The following is a 17014-nucleotide window of genomic DNA, read 5'->3' as shown; positions in this document are numbered from 1 at the left end:
TATGAATTTAACCTCAGAATAATAATAACTGTGACCGTAATCTCATAATTCTAACTCTTTGTCGGCTTTAATCTCTGGGTTCTCAGTGAAGGCAGGACAGGAAGAGGTGGTGCGTCTGTGGCTTGAATGCTAATTTATTCAGGTTGATTTATGATATAAATACAACACATTGATACAATCCGTTTGGCTATATGAGCTCCGCTTCACGGAGCTCCGACTTTCAAATACAGCAACACTGACAGACAGAAACCGATTCTGTTATTATCAAACACATTCAGAGAGAGCTCCCCCTTCTGGTAAAATGCACCAACATGTCATGATGCTACATGCCAAGGACACAATCCTATACATCAAAGTGCAATGTCACAATGGGTTAATGATAAAGTCTTAATTCAGGAATCTACTAAACACTTTATGAATATTTCATTTGGAGTGCTGCTGCTCTTTCAGTCAGGACATGCGCGAGTGTAAGGAAGAGGACCGTGACCGCTGGCAACAAGAGAAATTATGACTTTAATCTCTGAATTCTGAAAACGGAGAATTCTGACATTAATCTAAGAATTCATATGTTAGAATATATTCATATGAAAAAGACAAAAATCAAGAATTTAATCTCTATTTCAGAACTGTGACTTTTGATTTCTGACGAAACACAGATTTTATTTTCCCTCCGAATTCTGTGAAAAGTCTTAAATTCTTCTGTTCCAGTGGCGCAACAATCCTCTTCTAAATGAGTGGATTCACAACTCCCAAAAAACACGAGGGTTTAAAAAAAAGGCACTTTCACCAACACTCACACACACACACACACACACACACACACACACACACACACACACACACACACACACACACAGAGCCCGGTCCAGTTTAACACTCCACATTCACTGTGCTGTTCAAGTGTAGATTTTGGGCATTTTCACACACGGAGCCCCACCCTGTTAGCTTATTGGAGAATTTAAGGTTAACTAGTGACATTAGTGTAACACACACACACACGCGCACACACACACACACACACACACACACACACACACACGCATAGAGAAGAGGTGGCATGCTTTTTGCACTCAGGTTGTCGACTTGCAGTCGTGTGTTGTGGCACTGAAGGCAGGCATGAATTATCTATTCTGCACTTACAGGGGAGCACGACGAGGGCGGGCAAACACACACACACCAACACACAGCGACACACACACACACACCGACACTAGCTGCGTTTACATTTTTACATTGTCCATAAAATTGCACAAATTGGAATGACGATGATAAATAAAACACGGCAGTTTGGAAGAAACATGTTTTTCTCTTGTTTTTTCGCTCGGATGCTTTGTTTTTTCTGCTGTTTTGAAATTAGCGTATTTCGTAAAAAGGCGATGGAAACACATGACATCACACAAGTCATGTGATCAGCAGCAAGATGTTACTACTGGTGGAAACGACAAAGAAGACGACAGGAGGTGGGAGGACGACGATGGCGTCTCACCACTTAGTTACGTGTGATTTTAATTGTTTTTTTACTTAATGGATGATTATGAATTAGTTTTTTCTCTCCACATTATCAGAATATAGGCAAAGCTTTGCACACATTTGTAATAGAAATGTCTTAATAACTGCGTTTCATTGTCTGTAAAATTTTGCGAATTGGAATTACGAATATAAATTTGGCCAATGGAAACACGGCAATTTTAAAAGAAACTCCAGTTGTTTGAAAAAAGTTGCTGCACTAGGAAGATGTGGGTTTCAGATGTATTTGACAAAACTGAAGGAAACATCAGATCACATGTGAGCAACAACCGGACTCATCACATGAACAAACGTATTTCTGTGTGAAGTTCTTGAATTGTGTTTTATCTATATATGGGTATAATATCGATAAAGTTTGCAACGGAAACGCAGCCAGTGCTTCGCTCAAACAAACGAGAACAAAGTGAGGAGGAGCCGCCGCCTCCTGCAAACACAAGAAGGCCGCCACCGAACATTCAGTAAAGATGGCCGAACAGTCGTTAAAAAGCTGAACACATTCATTAAAGTTGTGTTTTTTTTTCTGTCACCGAGCGCCAGGCTGAGCGTAGCAGCGGAAACCGTCCAAGTCCTCCATTAGCCGACCAATCGGGCGGCGGATGCAGCAGCCAATCAGGTGTCTTTGGGGACACGACATTCACTTCACTGAAACTACGTTTTACGGGACTTTCCGCCTCACCAGCAGTTCTTTTAGCTAACCTTTGATTAATGCTTCGATACATGGAGAAAGAAAACTCCTACACACCAAGAGAGTACACACCAACCTGACGACACAGAAATATCATGGCATATCATATCATAGGTCATGTCATAGATTATAATTTGTTACTACATTAAAAGCCTTTCCTACCCTTTCTACCTTCGTGTTGATTAGAATCGTTAGCGGTACCCTGATCTCCTTCTGGCCCAGTTTTGGCCCGGGTCGGCCTGATTCGGCCTGGTTTGGCTCACATGGTGCAGGATTTGTCCAGCGGGGGCGCCAGAGGCGGGGTGCTGCTTTTGGGGGGCACCGCGGGTTTCGGTCTCAGGGCGGGGGGCCGCAGCGGGGCGCCCATGCGGGCGGCCGCCACAGGCTTGAAGGAGCCCAGGGCGTCGGGGGACGGGTTGGCGGGCCTGGGCGGGCCGGGCAGCGGGCTGATGGGGCTCATGGGGCTGAGCGGGCTGGGGGTGCCGGGCGTCCCCGGGGTGCCGGGCGTCCCTGGCGTACTGGGCGTGCTGTGGGGGCTGGGCGACTCGGAGGAGCAGCTGGCGACCGGGCCGTTCTTCACCTGCTCCAGCGTGTCCAGAACCACGTCGGGCGCCGGCCGGCGGTCCTGCCGCTCCAGCTGCCGCAGCTCGCCCAGGGCGACGCTCACCGTCTCCTCGATGTCCTGCAAACAGGAAGTTCACTGATTAACCGAACGGCTGCAAAACTAGTCAGTTTAGCTGGAAAATAGATTGAACTCAATGTGAAAAAATCAAAACATTTATTTAAAGAACATAATAAAAATGTTCCATGTAGTAAAAGAGAAATGAAATGTGATGTTGCCATTTTGTCAGGTTAGCAATCAGTATTTAGTGTTGTAGGTATGTGCGTTGGGGTCGGTGGTACCAGTGGCACCAGTACCTGGGCCAGCGTCTCGGCGTCCATCACTCTGGATCGCAGCGAGTCGCTGAAGCTGTGCTGCCCGCTGCTGGAGCGCCGTATGGGCGTGTCCTCCGGCCTCCGCAGCGAGTCGTGACGGCTCACCGTCATGGTGACGGCGGCGGAGCGGCGCCGGCGCTCCGGGCTGTCGAGGGGCGGGGTCATGCCCTGGCCCCGCCCCAGGAGGAGATCTCTGGGGCTGAAGTGACCCGTCACGGGCGGAGAGCTCCGCTCCATCACGCCGCCGTTGCCATGGTTATCGTTGGAGCGACAGAGAGGGCGGCGGAAGAGGCCGTCGGTTCGTTTCCTCCTGTGGCTGTCATCAGGAAATTACAGAGGTAACTTTACTTAAAAACTCTTTGTGAATATTTAATTCAAGTTTCTAATAATGACAATAGAACATTAGCGTTTAATTGCATCAACCATTTCTGCTGACATTCTGGTTCTATTGCTTCCATCTTTTTGCAAATTTTTAGATTTTTAAGTTATTTTTTGTTCTGCCACATTTGGCCTAAAAGCGTCTCAGTGCTGCCCTCTTTGGGTTGAAAAGGGGCTACTGCCGTTAATTCATGTTTACGTCACTCTGATCGCATCGCTAAATTCATCAATCGACTTTTGAAGAAAAAGTTGCTGCCAGGTCTGAAAAGTCGCTAAATTTAGCGACAAAGTGGATAAATTGGCAACGGTTGTTTTCCTTGTTCTGTACTCAAACGTAACCACGCCCCTTATTGTCTCTAGACTCCGCCCACTTCTGGGTTTTCCAAAAGGGGGCGGAGTTTTCTGCCAAGATAAATTAATAAAATTTTTGATCTTTGAAAATTAAAGTTTTTTTTAACCAGTGAACTCCGCCCAGAGTAGTTATCTTGTTATAAAGACGTGTTTTACAGTTTGTACTTATTTTGCTTTTGAACTCATCTCAACTGTTTGACGGATTAGCAAAGCTAGGCTAAGGCTTTAATTACGACAATGAAGTCGAAATGATAAAAGAATAAAATGTTAATGTTGCCAGAAGTTGGAATATTAGTAAAGTAGTAAGTTTATGAACTCCAACACAAAAAATAAATGAGAAATGTTGAGAGTTTTGTGAAGTTTTGCTTTGGTGTTGGTTTTACAGATGAGGAAATATTTAATCTATTAACAAATCAGCAGGACTTTCAAATGACTCTAGAAGCTTTTTCCTCTTTAAAACATTCTTTTTACTTTGCCAGTATTATGACTATTTAATTCACTTAATTACAAAAAGTGTTTTAGCCTGGCATTGTTTAATTAACAACAGGGAAGATTGAAATAAAAGCTACTTTTTGAAAAAGAAAAAAGAAAAGAAAATTGTCATTTATTTTTCAAAAAAGGAAGCAAGAAAAAGTTGCATCTGGTATAAAAAAAACATCTGAGTTTTTATTTCTAAGCCGTATCATCCGCCCTGTTTCATAGATAATAATTATTTCTTAAGCAGAGTTCAGATTAGAAATAGTTCATCTCGTTCTTCTCTCTAGCAAAAAGTTTTTATAAAGCATAAAAAAAAAATTAAAGGAAGTTATAATCATGCAAATCTGCTTATTTTGAAGCCAGTTAACATAAAAACCTCAGTTTTTATGCATAGCCGCCATTTTTTCCATGTGATTTTTGGTTTCTCAGGATGTGAGGTGAGAGGAGGAAACGTGGCAGGAAGCAGCAGATCTGCAGGTGTTTACAGGTGAGACAGGAAGCGGGTTTCGGTGTCGGACCTGTTGAAGTTCTCCGGCGGCCTGATGTCGGTCGGGGAGCTCAGCTCGCTGCGGGACCGCTTGTCCTCGGTGCTGCTGCTCCCCCCATCGCTGTCGGCTTTCTGGCTGAGCGTATCGGACATGGCGTCCGCCCTAAAGACACAGAGCACGACTCAGTCGGGACAAATCGCTGCCGAGGCAACAAAACGCTCCGATCATCAATGAAGTGATCAATAGCAGAGAGGCGAGAGACTCCCCGAGTCCAATTAGTCTGTTAATCAACAGGGAGAAGATCCAGTTAGAAACAAATCCACTGAAATCCATCAGAGCAGATCGTCAATTAACCACACACTAATTACTGTTTCATTATAAAACAGGCTGGAGAGAAAAAACTTCAAAAAACTGATAATTATTTTAAACAGAAAAAAGCATGTAGAAATCACTGAGTTGATGCCATTATTTCAACAATAATAATAAAAAAACTAGTAAACCTAAAATAGAACGTTAAAGAAAATATACATTCATTTTAATAATTTGTTTAAATTAATATTTTAAACTGATTATTTCTATATTTCCATAGGTAATTAGATAATTAGTAGTTAATTAGTCATAGACTCAGACTTACTGAATTGTTATTGTACAAACCCAAAACATTTAATTTCTTAACAAAATGTCAAACAGTCAATTTTAGATTAAATTTAAATGGTAATAAATTTATTTATTTTTCGTAATTTCTGGTTCAAAAAATTTAAATTTGGCAATTTAGGAACTTCAGAAAGAAAAATAAAACGGATTAAATAAAGATTTTTTTTTTTATGAAATAATTATATTAAATAATATAACAAATAACATATATTAATGTTGCTTTAATTTAATATGAAAATGTTTAAAAAATTTGAATCAAAGGAAAGATTAAATTTAACTGAAAAAATGAGAGATAATAGACTGAACTCAGTTAGAAATAAATCAAGTCTGGAGTCAAAATAAAAAAACTGATTAAATTTACCAGGAGGAATAAATTACAATTTCTTAGATTTGGTGTGAAAATAGATAAAATTTAATTAAAAATTAACCAATATTGAAATTTAAAAAATGAAAAGAAATCAGATTAAATTCAATAGAAAAAATACTAAAACAAAACAAATTAAACTGAATAAAATACTTAAGTAGATCAACTAAAATAAGATACAATTACATAGTTATTTAATAAAACTAAAACATAGCATGCATATTATGTTTCTGATGTATTTTCAATTTATATTCATATGTTGAAATATGTGTTATGGTTTCTCAATTTATTACATCTACACACAAAAATACAAAAGAATTAAAACAAAAACATGAAATGTGACGCATTAATTTTGTTATGCTAATCATCCATATTTAGGGTATTCTTTAGGTCACGGGTCAAACTCAAGGCCTGGGGGCCAAATTTGGCCCCACATAGTTTTTTATGGCCCTCTAGACAGGCACATAAATAAAGCCTTCAAAATTACGGTTGTGTGCCTAAATATTATTTTATCAATTAAAGCGTTTTTTTCTCCCAAATTACATCAACGTGAAAAAAGTTTCATGTTTATCTTTAAGAATGATCCATCAAATGCAGAAACATCTATTTATTCATATTTTAACAGTTTAATATGTAGGTTTATTGATAAATGTTGCCACAACTGGTCCTTTGAGTATATTCGTGATCTTAATGTGGCCTGAAATAAAAATGAGTTCCACAGCCCTGCTTTAGGTAATGGCTATATGATATGAGTAAATATATATTCTAAAATATTCACAATGTTTGCTTTATAGCTTCATAATAATAAAAATAACAATAAATAACAGTTATGCATTGAAATGTGAATAAATTATTCAATCAACTGAAATTACATGTTAAATAAAAAATCTGTTTTTGAGTTCTAAAACATTTTAAGAAGTGATATTGTAATGTCGGACGTGTACAAACCATTTGGGACTGTTCACTCGCCTGTCCTTCACCACGACGTACTGATGAGGCACCAGGCCGCGGCTGCCGTTCAGCCGGCCCTCCCACCAGTCGTGCGACGCGCGCTGGAACAGCTGCAGCGACGCGCCCTTCTTGAAGGACAGCTCGCGGCCGGACCGGCCCACGTAGTCGAACCGGGCCACCGCCTCCACGGCCTCGCCCTCTGCTGGGGAGAGACCAGGTGAGACACGGGGGTGAGGCCGACGGCATTCCAACAAGATGGAGGGCTGCGGAGCGGGAGTTGAGAACGAGGGACTGTGGCGTCTCCATGGCTGCTGTTACCACGGCAACCATCTCTCCACGAGGAGATAGAAAGATGGGCGTGTAATGCTGCGTTCCAGTTGTCCTCGGAACTTGGAAATTCCGACTTCCCAGTCAGAAAAATCAACTCTTAAGTCTGATTTCCCACTGGGAAACTGAGAGCAACTTTGACTACCCCCGGTTACGACTTATAAGGACGGCTTCGCGTTTCAATATGGCCGCTCCTCGCATAAAGACTTAAATATTCATAACCGTCGCCACGTTTAAGTTCCGAATTCTTAACTAGAACCCTGTTACTTCGGGTTTAACTTCCCATGCAACTGGAACGCAGCATGCGAAGGTCAGGGGTCAGCGCGTACCCTCGTCGCTGGTCTGGGTCTCGGTACCGGCGTCCGGCTCGGTCTCCTCCAAGGCCCCAGGCTCGCTGAACGGACTCTCGCTGCAAGGAGATGAAGAGGAGGGAGAGGATCAGGCAGCGAAGCAGACTGACAAACCGTCCATTCAGCGCGGGAACAAAGGGAGGAGGACGCGTGCACAGCAGGAGGCGAGGCGCTCCACAGAACCCGACAGGATGTCAGGATTTACTCAGGGTGGTGAGGAAGAGAAACCCTCGTTCCTGCCAAACTAGCTGACAAGTAACATCTCTGTCGCCCTCACAGCATGTTAAGCGTATCTCCCCAGCACTGCTTCCATACTCATCAACTAACATCTTATTTTATATGTTGTGAAGTAAGGCTGGGCACTAAATAACTAACAATATATATCGCGATAGATACGTGGTTAATATTAATAGAAAATACTTCGATAGAATGTTAATTTTTTTTTACTGAACTCCGAGTTAGAACCGCACAGCATTCTGGGGGATGTAGGCTTAATACCTAGTTTACGCGGCAAGATTTTTATATCCCAACCAGTTTCCCCTTTCCAACAATCTTAAGACGCCATAATTATCGAGATGGTTCTAAATATAAACTTAAGCTATATCCCTTGCGTATGCAGGGTGTTTAGAGTGCCTGGTCCGCTCTTAAGGGCGTCGGGTGTCCACAAATTACCGCCATTGCTTCTTCCTAGTCGGCCATGTTTGTTCAGGTTTCCCGTCTGACGTCTGAACGATGGTGAGTGGAACTTGTTCGTGTTTGGCGTTTGGCTCGATTCTACAAACTGTAGGACCAAACCCGTTATATCCAACATTTCTTATCGTCATTTGTGTGTTCAGGTTTCGAAAATCGACCGACAATTCAAAATCTTGACCTTTGAACCAGGTATTAGCCGCTTAACCTCTGACGGGCTAGCTAACTCGCCCTTTGGTTACCTAGCAACAACCTGTTGAGTGAAGGGAGAAAATAATGAGACTGGATTAACCAGGAAAGGTCACATCACCAGTTTGGCAGTATTTCAGATATTTAAAGGGAAAAAAATATTAACTGATATAAAACCCTTTTGTTAAGTTTCAGTCTTATGTAGGCCTGTCACAGCAATACATGTCTCTGAACAATAAATTGTCCCAGTAAATACTTCAATAAACGATAGTAATTATTGCAAATTAACATTTTGAGACCAGTTTCAAGTCATATATTGATAATGGCACAATAATACAAATTATCCTCTGAAAGGTCAATAAAAACTTTAATTTTCTAAAAAAAAAAAAAATGGAACTGGAAGATATTACAAACACCCAAAGTGAAACAACAGCCAAAAACACTAAATAAAATAGGGGCGGGGAACCACCCTTGCAACAGAAACCATAAATAAAATGGATTATGATGTTTCTGTAAATAATATTGCCCTTCAGCAGAATGGAAATTAGAGAACTCATCTACTTTGAGGTTAATCTGAATAGAAAAGGAAACATTAAATAAAATGTGAGGCCGGTCTCACCAGTACTGGTCGCCGGTCATGCACTTCTCATAAACCGGGCCTGGAAGCTCCTTGATGTCGGGAAAGATGTTGTCGTGGTGCAGGATGACCGTTTTGATGACCTCATTGACGTGCGCCTGGCAGGCCACCTGGTCCAGCGTGTCGGGCGTCGGCAGGAGGGTGGGGCCGTACACGATGGCCAGGTTCCCGGCGTCCATCATGTTCTCATCGCTGTACTGGGAGAGGCTGGCGGAGAAAGGAGGAACATTTTTCTTAGTAAATTGGAACAAACCTTTGGTCTCTTGAGTCAAAAGTATTGACACAAGAAAAAAAACAAGCAAATCATTTCCACAAGCTAATAAATATAAAGATTCCCACATTGTCCCTTTAAATGATAATAAAAAAACAGACTGGTAATTGTTTTTAAATGTATTACTAAAGCTTTGTACATTGCCTATTTTTATATCTTTGAGCTGACATACTGACACAGTCCTGAATGCCTTTCCTCTTCATCAGAACCCCAATTAATGCAGCGGGAACATCACACCTGCATGTCACACTTCCTGCCTCTCCATCCCTCGCTGTGCTTTCGTTCTATATTCATCCGAGAGGCGGCAGAACCAAACTGACGACTAGAGAGGCTTGTGTTCTCTCAGAGGGGAAGAATGAGGCGGCAGACACTCACTGGTTGAGGAAGGCGAACAGGTAGCGCATCACCACCAGCGTGGCCCTCGGGACGCCCAGCAGGATCTTCCTGATGCACTGAGCTCTCTCATACAGGTTTTCCATCCCTGCAGCAGGAAACAGAGAGACGTCTCCAGGCTTCATTTGAAGGGAAAAACTTCAGAGGCAAGCGGACATGAGATGGTTAAACTCCCTCACTTTTCCTCCAGTTTTGCTCAAAAACGGAATCTGAGCATTCAGTGAGACTGATTGCAGTGCATATATTTATGTAAGCGAACCATAATTGATGTTCTGTGCATTTAAATCACAAACTTTCACTCAATACATATTCTGGCTTATTGCGCTTTACTCTGATAAACTCTTGCTCCTCATGTTTGGAAACCCAGGATGGCCAAAAACATGCAACATTTTATGTGTATTTCAGATTAAAATATGTTTTTAACATGCTAACCGCTGTGTTCACAACTTAAAGGTGATCTATTATGCTTCCTTGCAGAGTTTAGGATAAGTTTCTGGGCTGTACAAAACATGTTCATTAAATTTTTTGCACAAAATCATTTTTAGATTATGAGATTTTAGCTGTTTGAGGGCCTCTTCTCACTTTAAATCCAAATAAGCAGCTGCTGGCCACGCCCTCCAACTCAACTTTTACACTTGCAGATGAAAATGGTTACAAATAGATGCGCAATTATACAACCATATGCCTTTGAAAAGCAGAAGTGGAGCCTCCTGCACAACCAACAAGAATGCAGCAAGTGGTTTCTGGCTGCTGAGTCAACAACAAAACACTTGTCTTTTCCAGCAGCCATTGTGCAGCGGTAAAACCAGCTGACCAAGCGTGCTAGATCTCAGCTTGAGTTGCTAGGCAACAGACGGAACTCTTCTAGGGTTGCTAGGTGATCTGTGGCGTTACATTCTGAAGGTTTTTGAAACAGTTCCTTTTCCTTCACCAGAAATCATTAATGTATTGCCAATTCTTATTTTAAGAGCTTTGGTTGTTTTTGGGAGCAGTTGAGGCCCAAATGGAAGAACTAAAAACATGCAAAATGTGAATTTTCCATAATAGATCCCCTTTAAAGCCAACCACATACGGTGGGTTTTTGTCTAATGAAAGTATTCGTTGGATGAAAAAAGAAACAAAACACTGAAGAAAATAAAAAGACTACATAATTAAATTTTGTAGTCTTAGGATAGTAATATAGTTAATATAAAGCTAAGCATACAAATATGTTTCCGTTTTGCATTTCTGGTTGTATTTCAACATTTTTTGAGCTGCTATGGCGTGAAAAATATCTGACAGTTGTGAAAAGCTTTTGTTTGGCACTGCAAACAGGAAACAAAGCGGACGAAATGTCGAGGGAAGCTGAGAGTCCGGGCCGGAGGTAAACGCGTTCAGGCGGCGCCGTCGGCACTCACGGACGCAGGAAATGAGGTCGTTGAACCTGTCCTTTGGAAACAGAGGGTTCTCCAAACCCCTGAAGTACAGCTTCAACACGCCGGCCACAGAGTTGATGTCGTGGTTGTTCTCCTCGTCTATGAGCGGGTCGTTACCTGGGCAACCAGCAGAAGCGGCGTCATCGCCTGACAGTTTTACAGCTTACCAGTCATGTGACCCTCTGACCTCACAGGTGACCTCTCACCTCTCTCGAAGCAGTTCTTGATGTCGTTGACCTCGACCTGTGAGCCTGAAACCCGGAAGATGCCCTGATGCTGAAGACCTGAGGAAAACATCTGGGTTTGACTGGAAGCTGCATTACACAGGTAAGTCTAACATAAACATCAGGGGGCTTAAAGTGCGGTTCGGGGGCCATTCTTGGCCCTTGGAACAGTTTTCTGTGACCCATTGACCATAATTAAAGGCTAGTGCAGCACAAGAAATTGATGCAGATGGACACGATTTGTAATTTTTCCAAAATGGGAATTGTTAGGTACAAACATCAAGTTCACAAACATCAAGCTGTCTCTACTTAGAAAAAAGACTTTGCACACCCGTTGATTTAACTCAACAAAATACAGCAAATATTCCCAAAAAAAAAACATTTCCAGGCCAAAACAACCAACTTAGAAAAAAGTGTGATTCATAAAACTCGTATAAACTGAGTATTGAAGTCGCAACAAAATAAATGTGAAGAGAAAATAAACATCCAAGCTAAAAACTGAGACGTACCGTGTAGATTGATGTAGCGGATGCAGCTTTCCACTAGCAGCGGTATGGCTTTAGTTGAATCCTGTCAACACACCAAGACAGCAACTTAGAGAAAAATGTTTGCTTTCAATTCATTTAAATAAGAAAAGAGCAAAAGTACAAGAACCACATTGTTTCAACTGGAGGAGAAATCATCCAATCACAGAGAAGAAAGGTTATAACTAAGTTTAATAGTGCTGTTGTAGATATTAAATTATTTCAATTAAAAACTAGAATTAAAATGCTTTATTTTGCTGCAATTTTTTCTTTCACATAATTTTTTTACATTCTTTAAAATTGTATCAGTTGATGCAGACTGAAATGTAATGTTTTCTAATATTTATTAACCTCATAACACATAAGTGCTGAAAGCTTTGGGTAGCTTTAAAACCAAAGTACGGTTTCACCAAGCGCAGCGTCAAAGCTAATGCTAACACGTACTTTAATCTGTATGCCGATGACACTCTGCTTCATGTTTACATTTTTATTTTACGTAGCAGTCAGCTAAACGAGAAATATTGTGATTAAACTGTAGAAATGGGCAGATTTGGATGTTTTTAGAGGAATTCTCAAACGTTTTAGCTAATCACAGATGACTACAAGCAGAACCCGGCCGGCCCCTGACCCCGGTGTCTACCTGGTGCTTGCTATGGGAGTTCTTCCGCCCACGACTACGATGAGCAGCAAAAGGAGGAAGAAATGAAGAGAAAGAGGAGTTTCTCAGAGTTCACAGTAAAGTGGTGAAGGAAGCAAGACTAGGTTATTAACCTGAAGATGAAATGAGCATGAAATGACAAGAAGCCTCACCTGGTGGTCAGTAATTCAGATTTATATCCTGCAACAGGAAGAACAGAGAACATGTAAAAACGTGCAGATTATGGCGCGTGAGCCCTGGAAGACGTCGTTCTTACCCTCAGCTAAGGCTTTCTTTAAAATGTCGTGTTTGGCCTGAAGTTTAGAGATGAGATTGCTTCCCTCTAAATACTCGCGAAACTTCTGAGGATGGAAAAACAGACGCAGTTTATTTATCCCGGAGAAATCTGCCGTTTCTGCTGGAATAGAGCAGATACAGTGATTCACGGCGTAATTTAAATTTGGATTATTGAGCCTCATATTAGCTGAAAACTAAGCATTAATCTAAATAAATGAAAGCTGGAAAGCTAAATGTTTAGATTCTTAGCTAAATATTAACTTAGCAAGCAAAAATATTTAGCTCCAAATTAAATATTAACCTACCAGTCTAAATAAATCTAAATTTAATTTTGCTTTCATTTCCTAATTCTGACTTTAATTTCTGAATTTTTATTTTTTTTTTCTCAATCTCAGAGTTGTGACTTTAACCGGCCGTGTAAAATAATCTCTAAAGTCCAACACGTTCCTCCACTAAGTTCTCCTGCTGCACAACTCTCATCTTTGTCATTGCAGCAGATTAAGATGTGAATTTTTTTTCAGAATCTTAAAAATCCACGATAATCCGGACTGACGTGAGACAGGAAACACTTGTAATCTGGAAGGTGAACGACGTTTCAGTTCGCTGCGTTTCTGACGCTCTGCTGCCGTTTCCTCACATTGAAGTAGAAAAGCTCCGTCTCCTGCTGGTTGGCTCGTCTCTTGGCCAGACTGGGTTTGTTCAGGTATCCGTCCGACACGCTGGACTTGACGGACTCGGAGGACGGGCTGTGGGTGAAGCTCTGCGACACGTCGCAGTCGTCCAGCACCGTCATGTCCTGCAGCGTGGTCAGAGTCGCTCCCCACGTCTTTTTCACCTGAAGGAAACGCATTTTAAAGGTGCAGTGCTTCGACTTCCCTTCCAACCACAAACTCTAATGTGTTTCACTGGGTTTTTATGAGGTTGACCAGAAAGTGAGACGCTAATCTGTTAATTAAAATATCTGAAAAGTGTGGAGTGCCTTTATATTCAGCCTTCCTGAGTAAATCATAGAGTGCAAACTGCAGATTGAAATTTCTGCCTATTTTTTCATGTGGAAAATCTCAAGTTGGATTCACATCTGGACTTTGACTAGGCCACTCTGACACTTTCCACTCATTCAGGGTTGTTGCCCCGCTGGACGGTGGATCTCCAACCCAGACCCACCCAGGCTTGTGGAGTGCTTGAGTTGTTTTAATCTGGGTTGTTTTTCTGCTCGTTTTCAATCCATTTAATCTCAGAAAGTAACGTTTTCGTTGCTTGTTCAGCCATCGAACTGCTGCAGGTCTCAACATAAAGGATGAGCCGGGAGATTTACAGCAAAGTCTGATGACTTAAATGAAAACATAAAAACCAATTAGGGGACATTATTCTTTACACACTCTTCATATGCAGAGCGTGTGGCTGGTTTTACGGGCCTGTGATGATCGGGGCGTGGTTCTGAGTGTGCTGGGAGCTGCTGAGACGTGCAGATGCTGCTCATTAATCCCGACTCCTTCAGCATTTTCATGCCCTTCAGGCCGAGTTAACAGCTGCCCTCTGCGCTGCACAACAGCGGGGACACAGGCTGCAGCAGCAGCCAGTCGCTCTGCTTCATTTTGGGACGCTACATCTGCTACATTATCACCCAATTAAAACTGTATAAATTACCACGACTGAAGAAGTTCTGATGCAGAAAAACATGCGATCTGAGGGGTTTTCACCCAGTTTAGTGTTTTTATTTCACACTTTGAGCAAACAGCTGGAAAAATGCTCTGCAGGATTCATAGTCTCAACATAAATCCACTTATTTTCTGAAGTGTTTGCAGGTCAAATGGCCTAATCTGTTTGGATAAAAGTTTCAGGATTGTCCGTCTGCAACTCTGCGTAGTTTGGAAGCCATTTCTAAAAAAAAACATGGTGGCAAAAATGTGGATTATTTAACCTAACATAAAAGAAAAGTCATATTTTAACCATGTTAATTTATTTAGAAACATAGTTTAAGATACATATTTAGCTCCAAACTAAATATGTAGCTAGCAAACCACATAAGTATAATAGAAACTACATGTTTAGTTTAAAAACTACATATTTAGTTAGCTAAGTGTTTAGTTTGTAACATGTTGTATAATAAATCTCGTTATAAAGTAACTTTAGAGAGTTCCTTTAATGTAACTGGTGTCTGGTTGTTGGTGGGAAGCCTGTCCAGTGTGGTCGTTAATGTTTAGACAGATTTGAGATCTCTGACCGTCGACTGACTGCGTTTGTGAGTCTGACCTCTTCGTTCTCGATCTTCAGGGACGCCAGGCGGGTCTGGAGCTGAGTGAGGCGCAGCGACAGCTCAGCCTGGACCTGCGGCTGCGAGGCGATCTGGGTCGTCTGTCAAGAAGCGAAACGTCACCAAAACCGCAAATCCTCAGGTCATAATCCTGATTCTCTGGTTTACAGCTGCAGTAGCTATTTCTGTTTGTTGCCAATTATGGCAGGATTTGTCCTCCATAGATGAATACGTATAGAAAGAGACGACTCAGGAGTTTAGTTGTTATTTTTCAGACTGAACTCACTGTGTCGCCCATGTGCGCCTGGAATCCGAAGCGCTGCGGTGGGCAGAAGGCAGTGGGGTAGAGGCCCAGCAGGCGCTGCCTGTCGCGGGCCGGGTCCAGGTTCTCCACAGCCCCCTCCAGCACCTCCAGGCCCGCCCGCCTGGAGGCTTCAAGGCTCAGTTCGGCGGATAGGTAGGTCCTCAACGCCCGGCTCAGACTGGAGTGGTACCCTAAGTCACAGCACTGAGAAACAATCAAGGCCAAGTTTTAAATAGTCCTGCAAACTTATTTTGGGAAAATCGTTCTACATGTTTGAAGAAGACGCCGAGCGCGACTTCCTTCTTAACGAAATGTGGACCCTGAGTTGTGTTCACCAGACTGTTTGACTCACGTCAATAATGTCGGGCAGATCGTGGATGTAGTATTTAAACACGGAGGCGTTGGTCGCCTCCAGAGTCAGTAGATACTCATTTCTGGCTTTCAGAGTCTTCAGTTTGTTCTCCGAGTATTTCGCCTTCCTCTGAGAACAAAAGGAACAAAATATTAAACACGTGAATCCTTTCCTAGATCTACACTGACTCGTTAGCTCACCTTCTCTCTCATCTTCTCCATCTTGCGGGCGGCGTTGCGCCTCTGGTGGCGCTCCTCGATCCGCAGGCCGAACACGGGCTCCACGCCGCCGCCCGTCCCCGACACGCCCTTCACGCGGCCCTCCTGCCGCTCCGCCTCCCGCAGCTTGGCCTCCGCGCTGATCATCTCCGCGTTGTACATGTGATACGTCTTCATCACCTTGGTAACGGCAGCGGAAAGACAATTTGCACCTTCAGGTTTCAGTCGTATGGACGCAGAAATAAACGTTTTAATCAAGTTTTTTTACGTAATAAAAATCCTGTAACAGATTTTAAATCCACCGAGTGAATTTTAAAACATAAAGCTGTGAAACAGTGAAAATGTTTCTGTTCACCGTGTAAAGCTCGTTCAGGAGCTTCATGAGGTCGTCCTGCAGCTGCTGGAGGATTTCCTTACTCTGACACAAAAGAAGAAAAATATCAACAAAACGTCGTTTTCAGCCAAATTTACAAGCTTCGTTACGACACAGTCATCTAAAATACACCTGATATCCAGGATATTTACTAATCAATGTCTCATTGCAAGTAAGGATAAAAATAATTGTGTATCTGTATTTATGACGGCATGTAGATAGAAACAAAAATTAAGTCAAAATGTACTAGAAAAATTAAGGACATTTCTAAGTTTGAGATGCAGAAAACCTTCCAGACGTAAAAAATTAACTTTTTAAATTCATAAATTTCCTCTTTTGTTTTCAGGTAATCTCAACATTTCTGAGATTTTTGTCAGAAATATTCTACTCCGATATTGTTTCTATGACGCTAAAACATCAAACACATTTTATTAAAACGTGAGTTTTGTGTTTTTCTGTATGGAATTACATGAAGCAACAAAGATGGTGTTTTAAAAATTTAGAAGTAAAAATTCCTCCAAGGAATCTAATATTTTAGGAGAAAGTTAGTTGGAAGAGGATTATGGCAACTGGGAAAAAAACAAACATTTTAACTCAGAATTAAGACTTTAATTTCAGATTTATTACTTTCTTTTCTTAATATTCTGACTTTTTTCTCAAGATTTTTACTCTAATCCCAGAATTCTGACTTTAATTTCCGTATAATGAGTTTAATGTCTGAAGATTGAAGTCAGAAATCGGAGAAGAT

General features: G+C 41.8%; 1 protein-coding gene and 1 long non-coding RNA gene across 9 annotated transcripts in view; one reads left to right on the top strand and one right to left on the bottom strand.

Moving 5' to 3' along the window:
- Positions 1–118: 118 nt before the first annotated feature.
- LOC103459086 (SLIT-ROBO Rho GTPase-activating protein 1-like) overlaps positions 119–17014 on the bottom strand; it is a 28569-nt gene continuing 11673 nt past the window's right edge. For 2 of the 6 annotated variants that reach the window (XM_017302809.1, XM_017302808.1), the window contains 19 exons: positions 16249–16311; positions 15876–16073; positions 15676–15804; positions 15306–15527; positions 15019–15120; positions 13403–13600; positions 12746–12830; positions 12642–12669; positions 12472–12505; positions 11817–11877; positions 11290–11367; positions 11066–11200; positions 9651–9756; positions 8987–9211; positions 7468–7547; positions 6809–7013; positions 4873–5004; positions 3131–3464; positions 119–2894 (listed from right to left, as the gene is read on the bottom strand). In XM_017302809.1, the coding sequence (XP_017158298.1) occupies positions 2472–2894; positions 3131–3464; positions 4873–5004; positions 6809–7013; positions 7468–7547; positions 8987–9211; positions 9651–9756; positions 11066–11200; positions 11290–11367; positions 11817–11877; positions 12472–12505; positions 12642–12669; positions 12746–12830; positions 13403–13600; positions 15019–15120; positions 15306–15527; positions 15676–15804; positions 15876–16073; positions 16249–16311 (2838 nt within the window). In that variant the 3' untranslated portion in view covers positions 119–2471. The remainder of the gene's footprint in view (positions 2895–3130; positions 3465–4872; positions 5005–6808; positions 7014–7467; positions 7548–8986; positions 9212–9650; positions 9757–11065; positions 11201–11289; positions 11368–11816; positions 11878–12471; positions 12506–12641; positions 12670–12745; positions 12831–13402; positions 13601–15018; positions 15121–15305; positions 15528–15675; positions 15805–15875; positions 16074–16248; positions 16312–17014) is intronic. The other 4 variants (XR_001776210.1, XM_017302811.1, XM_008400320.2 and 1 more) reach the window with 4 other exon arrangements.
- On the top strand, positions 7468–15385 carry LOC103459085 (uncharacterized). 3 transcript variants are annotated; one of them, XR_532670.2, is made up of 6 exons: positions 7468–7701; positions 9482–9670; positions 9763–9917; positions 11304–11410; positions 15040–15161; positions 15295–15385. It is a non-coding gene; the product is annotated as an uncharacterized LOC103459085 (long non-coding RNA). The 3 variants fall into 3 exon arrangements; XR_532669.2 differs by having other exon boundaries at positions 9746–9917; XR_001776211.1 differs by lacking the exon at positions 7468–7701 and adding an exon at positions 7712–8223 and having other exon boundaries at positions 9746–9917.

Source organism: Poecilia reticulata, linkage group LG23, assembly GCF_000633615.1.
Source record: "Poecilia reticulata strain Guanapo linkage group LG23, Guppy_female_1.0+MT, whole genome shotgun sequence".
NCBI lineage: Eukaryota > Metazoa > Chordata > Actinopteri > Cyprinodontiformes > Poeciliidae > Poecilia > Poecilia reticulata.
The sequence above is the reverse complement of the archived record's forward strand: the minus strand, read 5'-3'. Positions and strand labels throughout refer to the sequence as shown.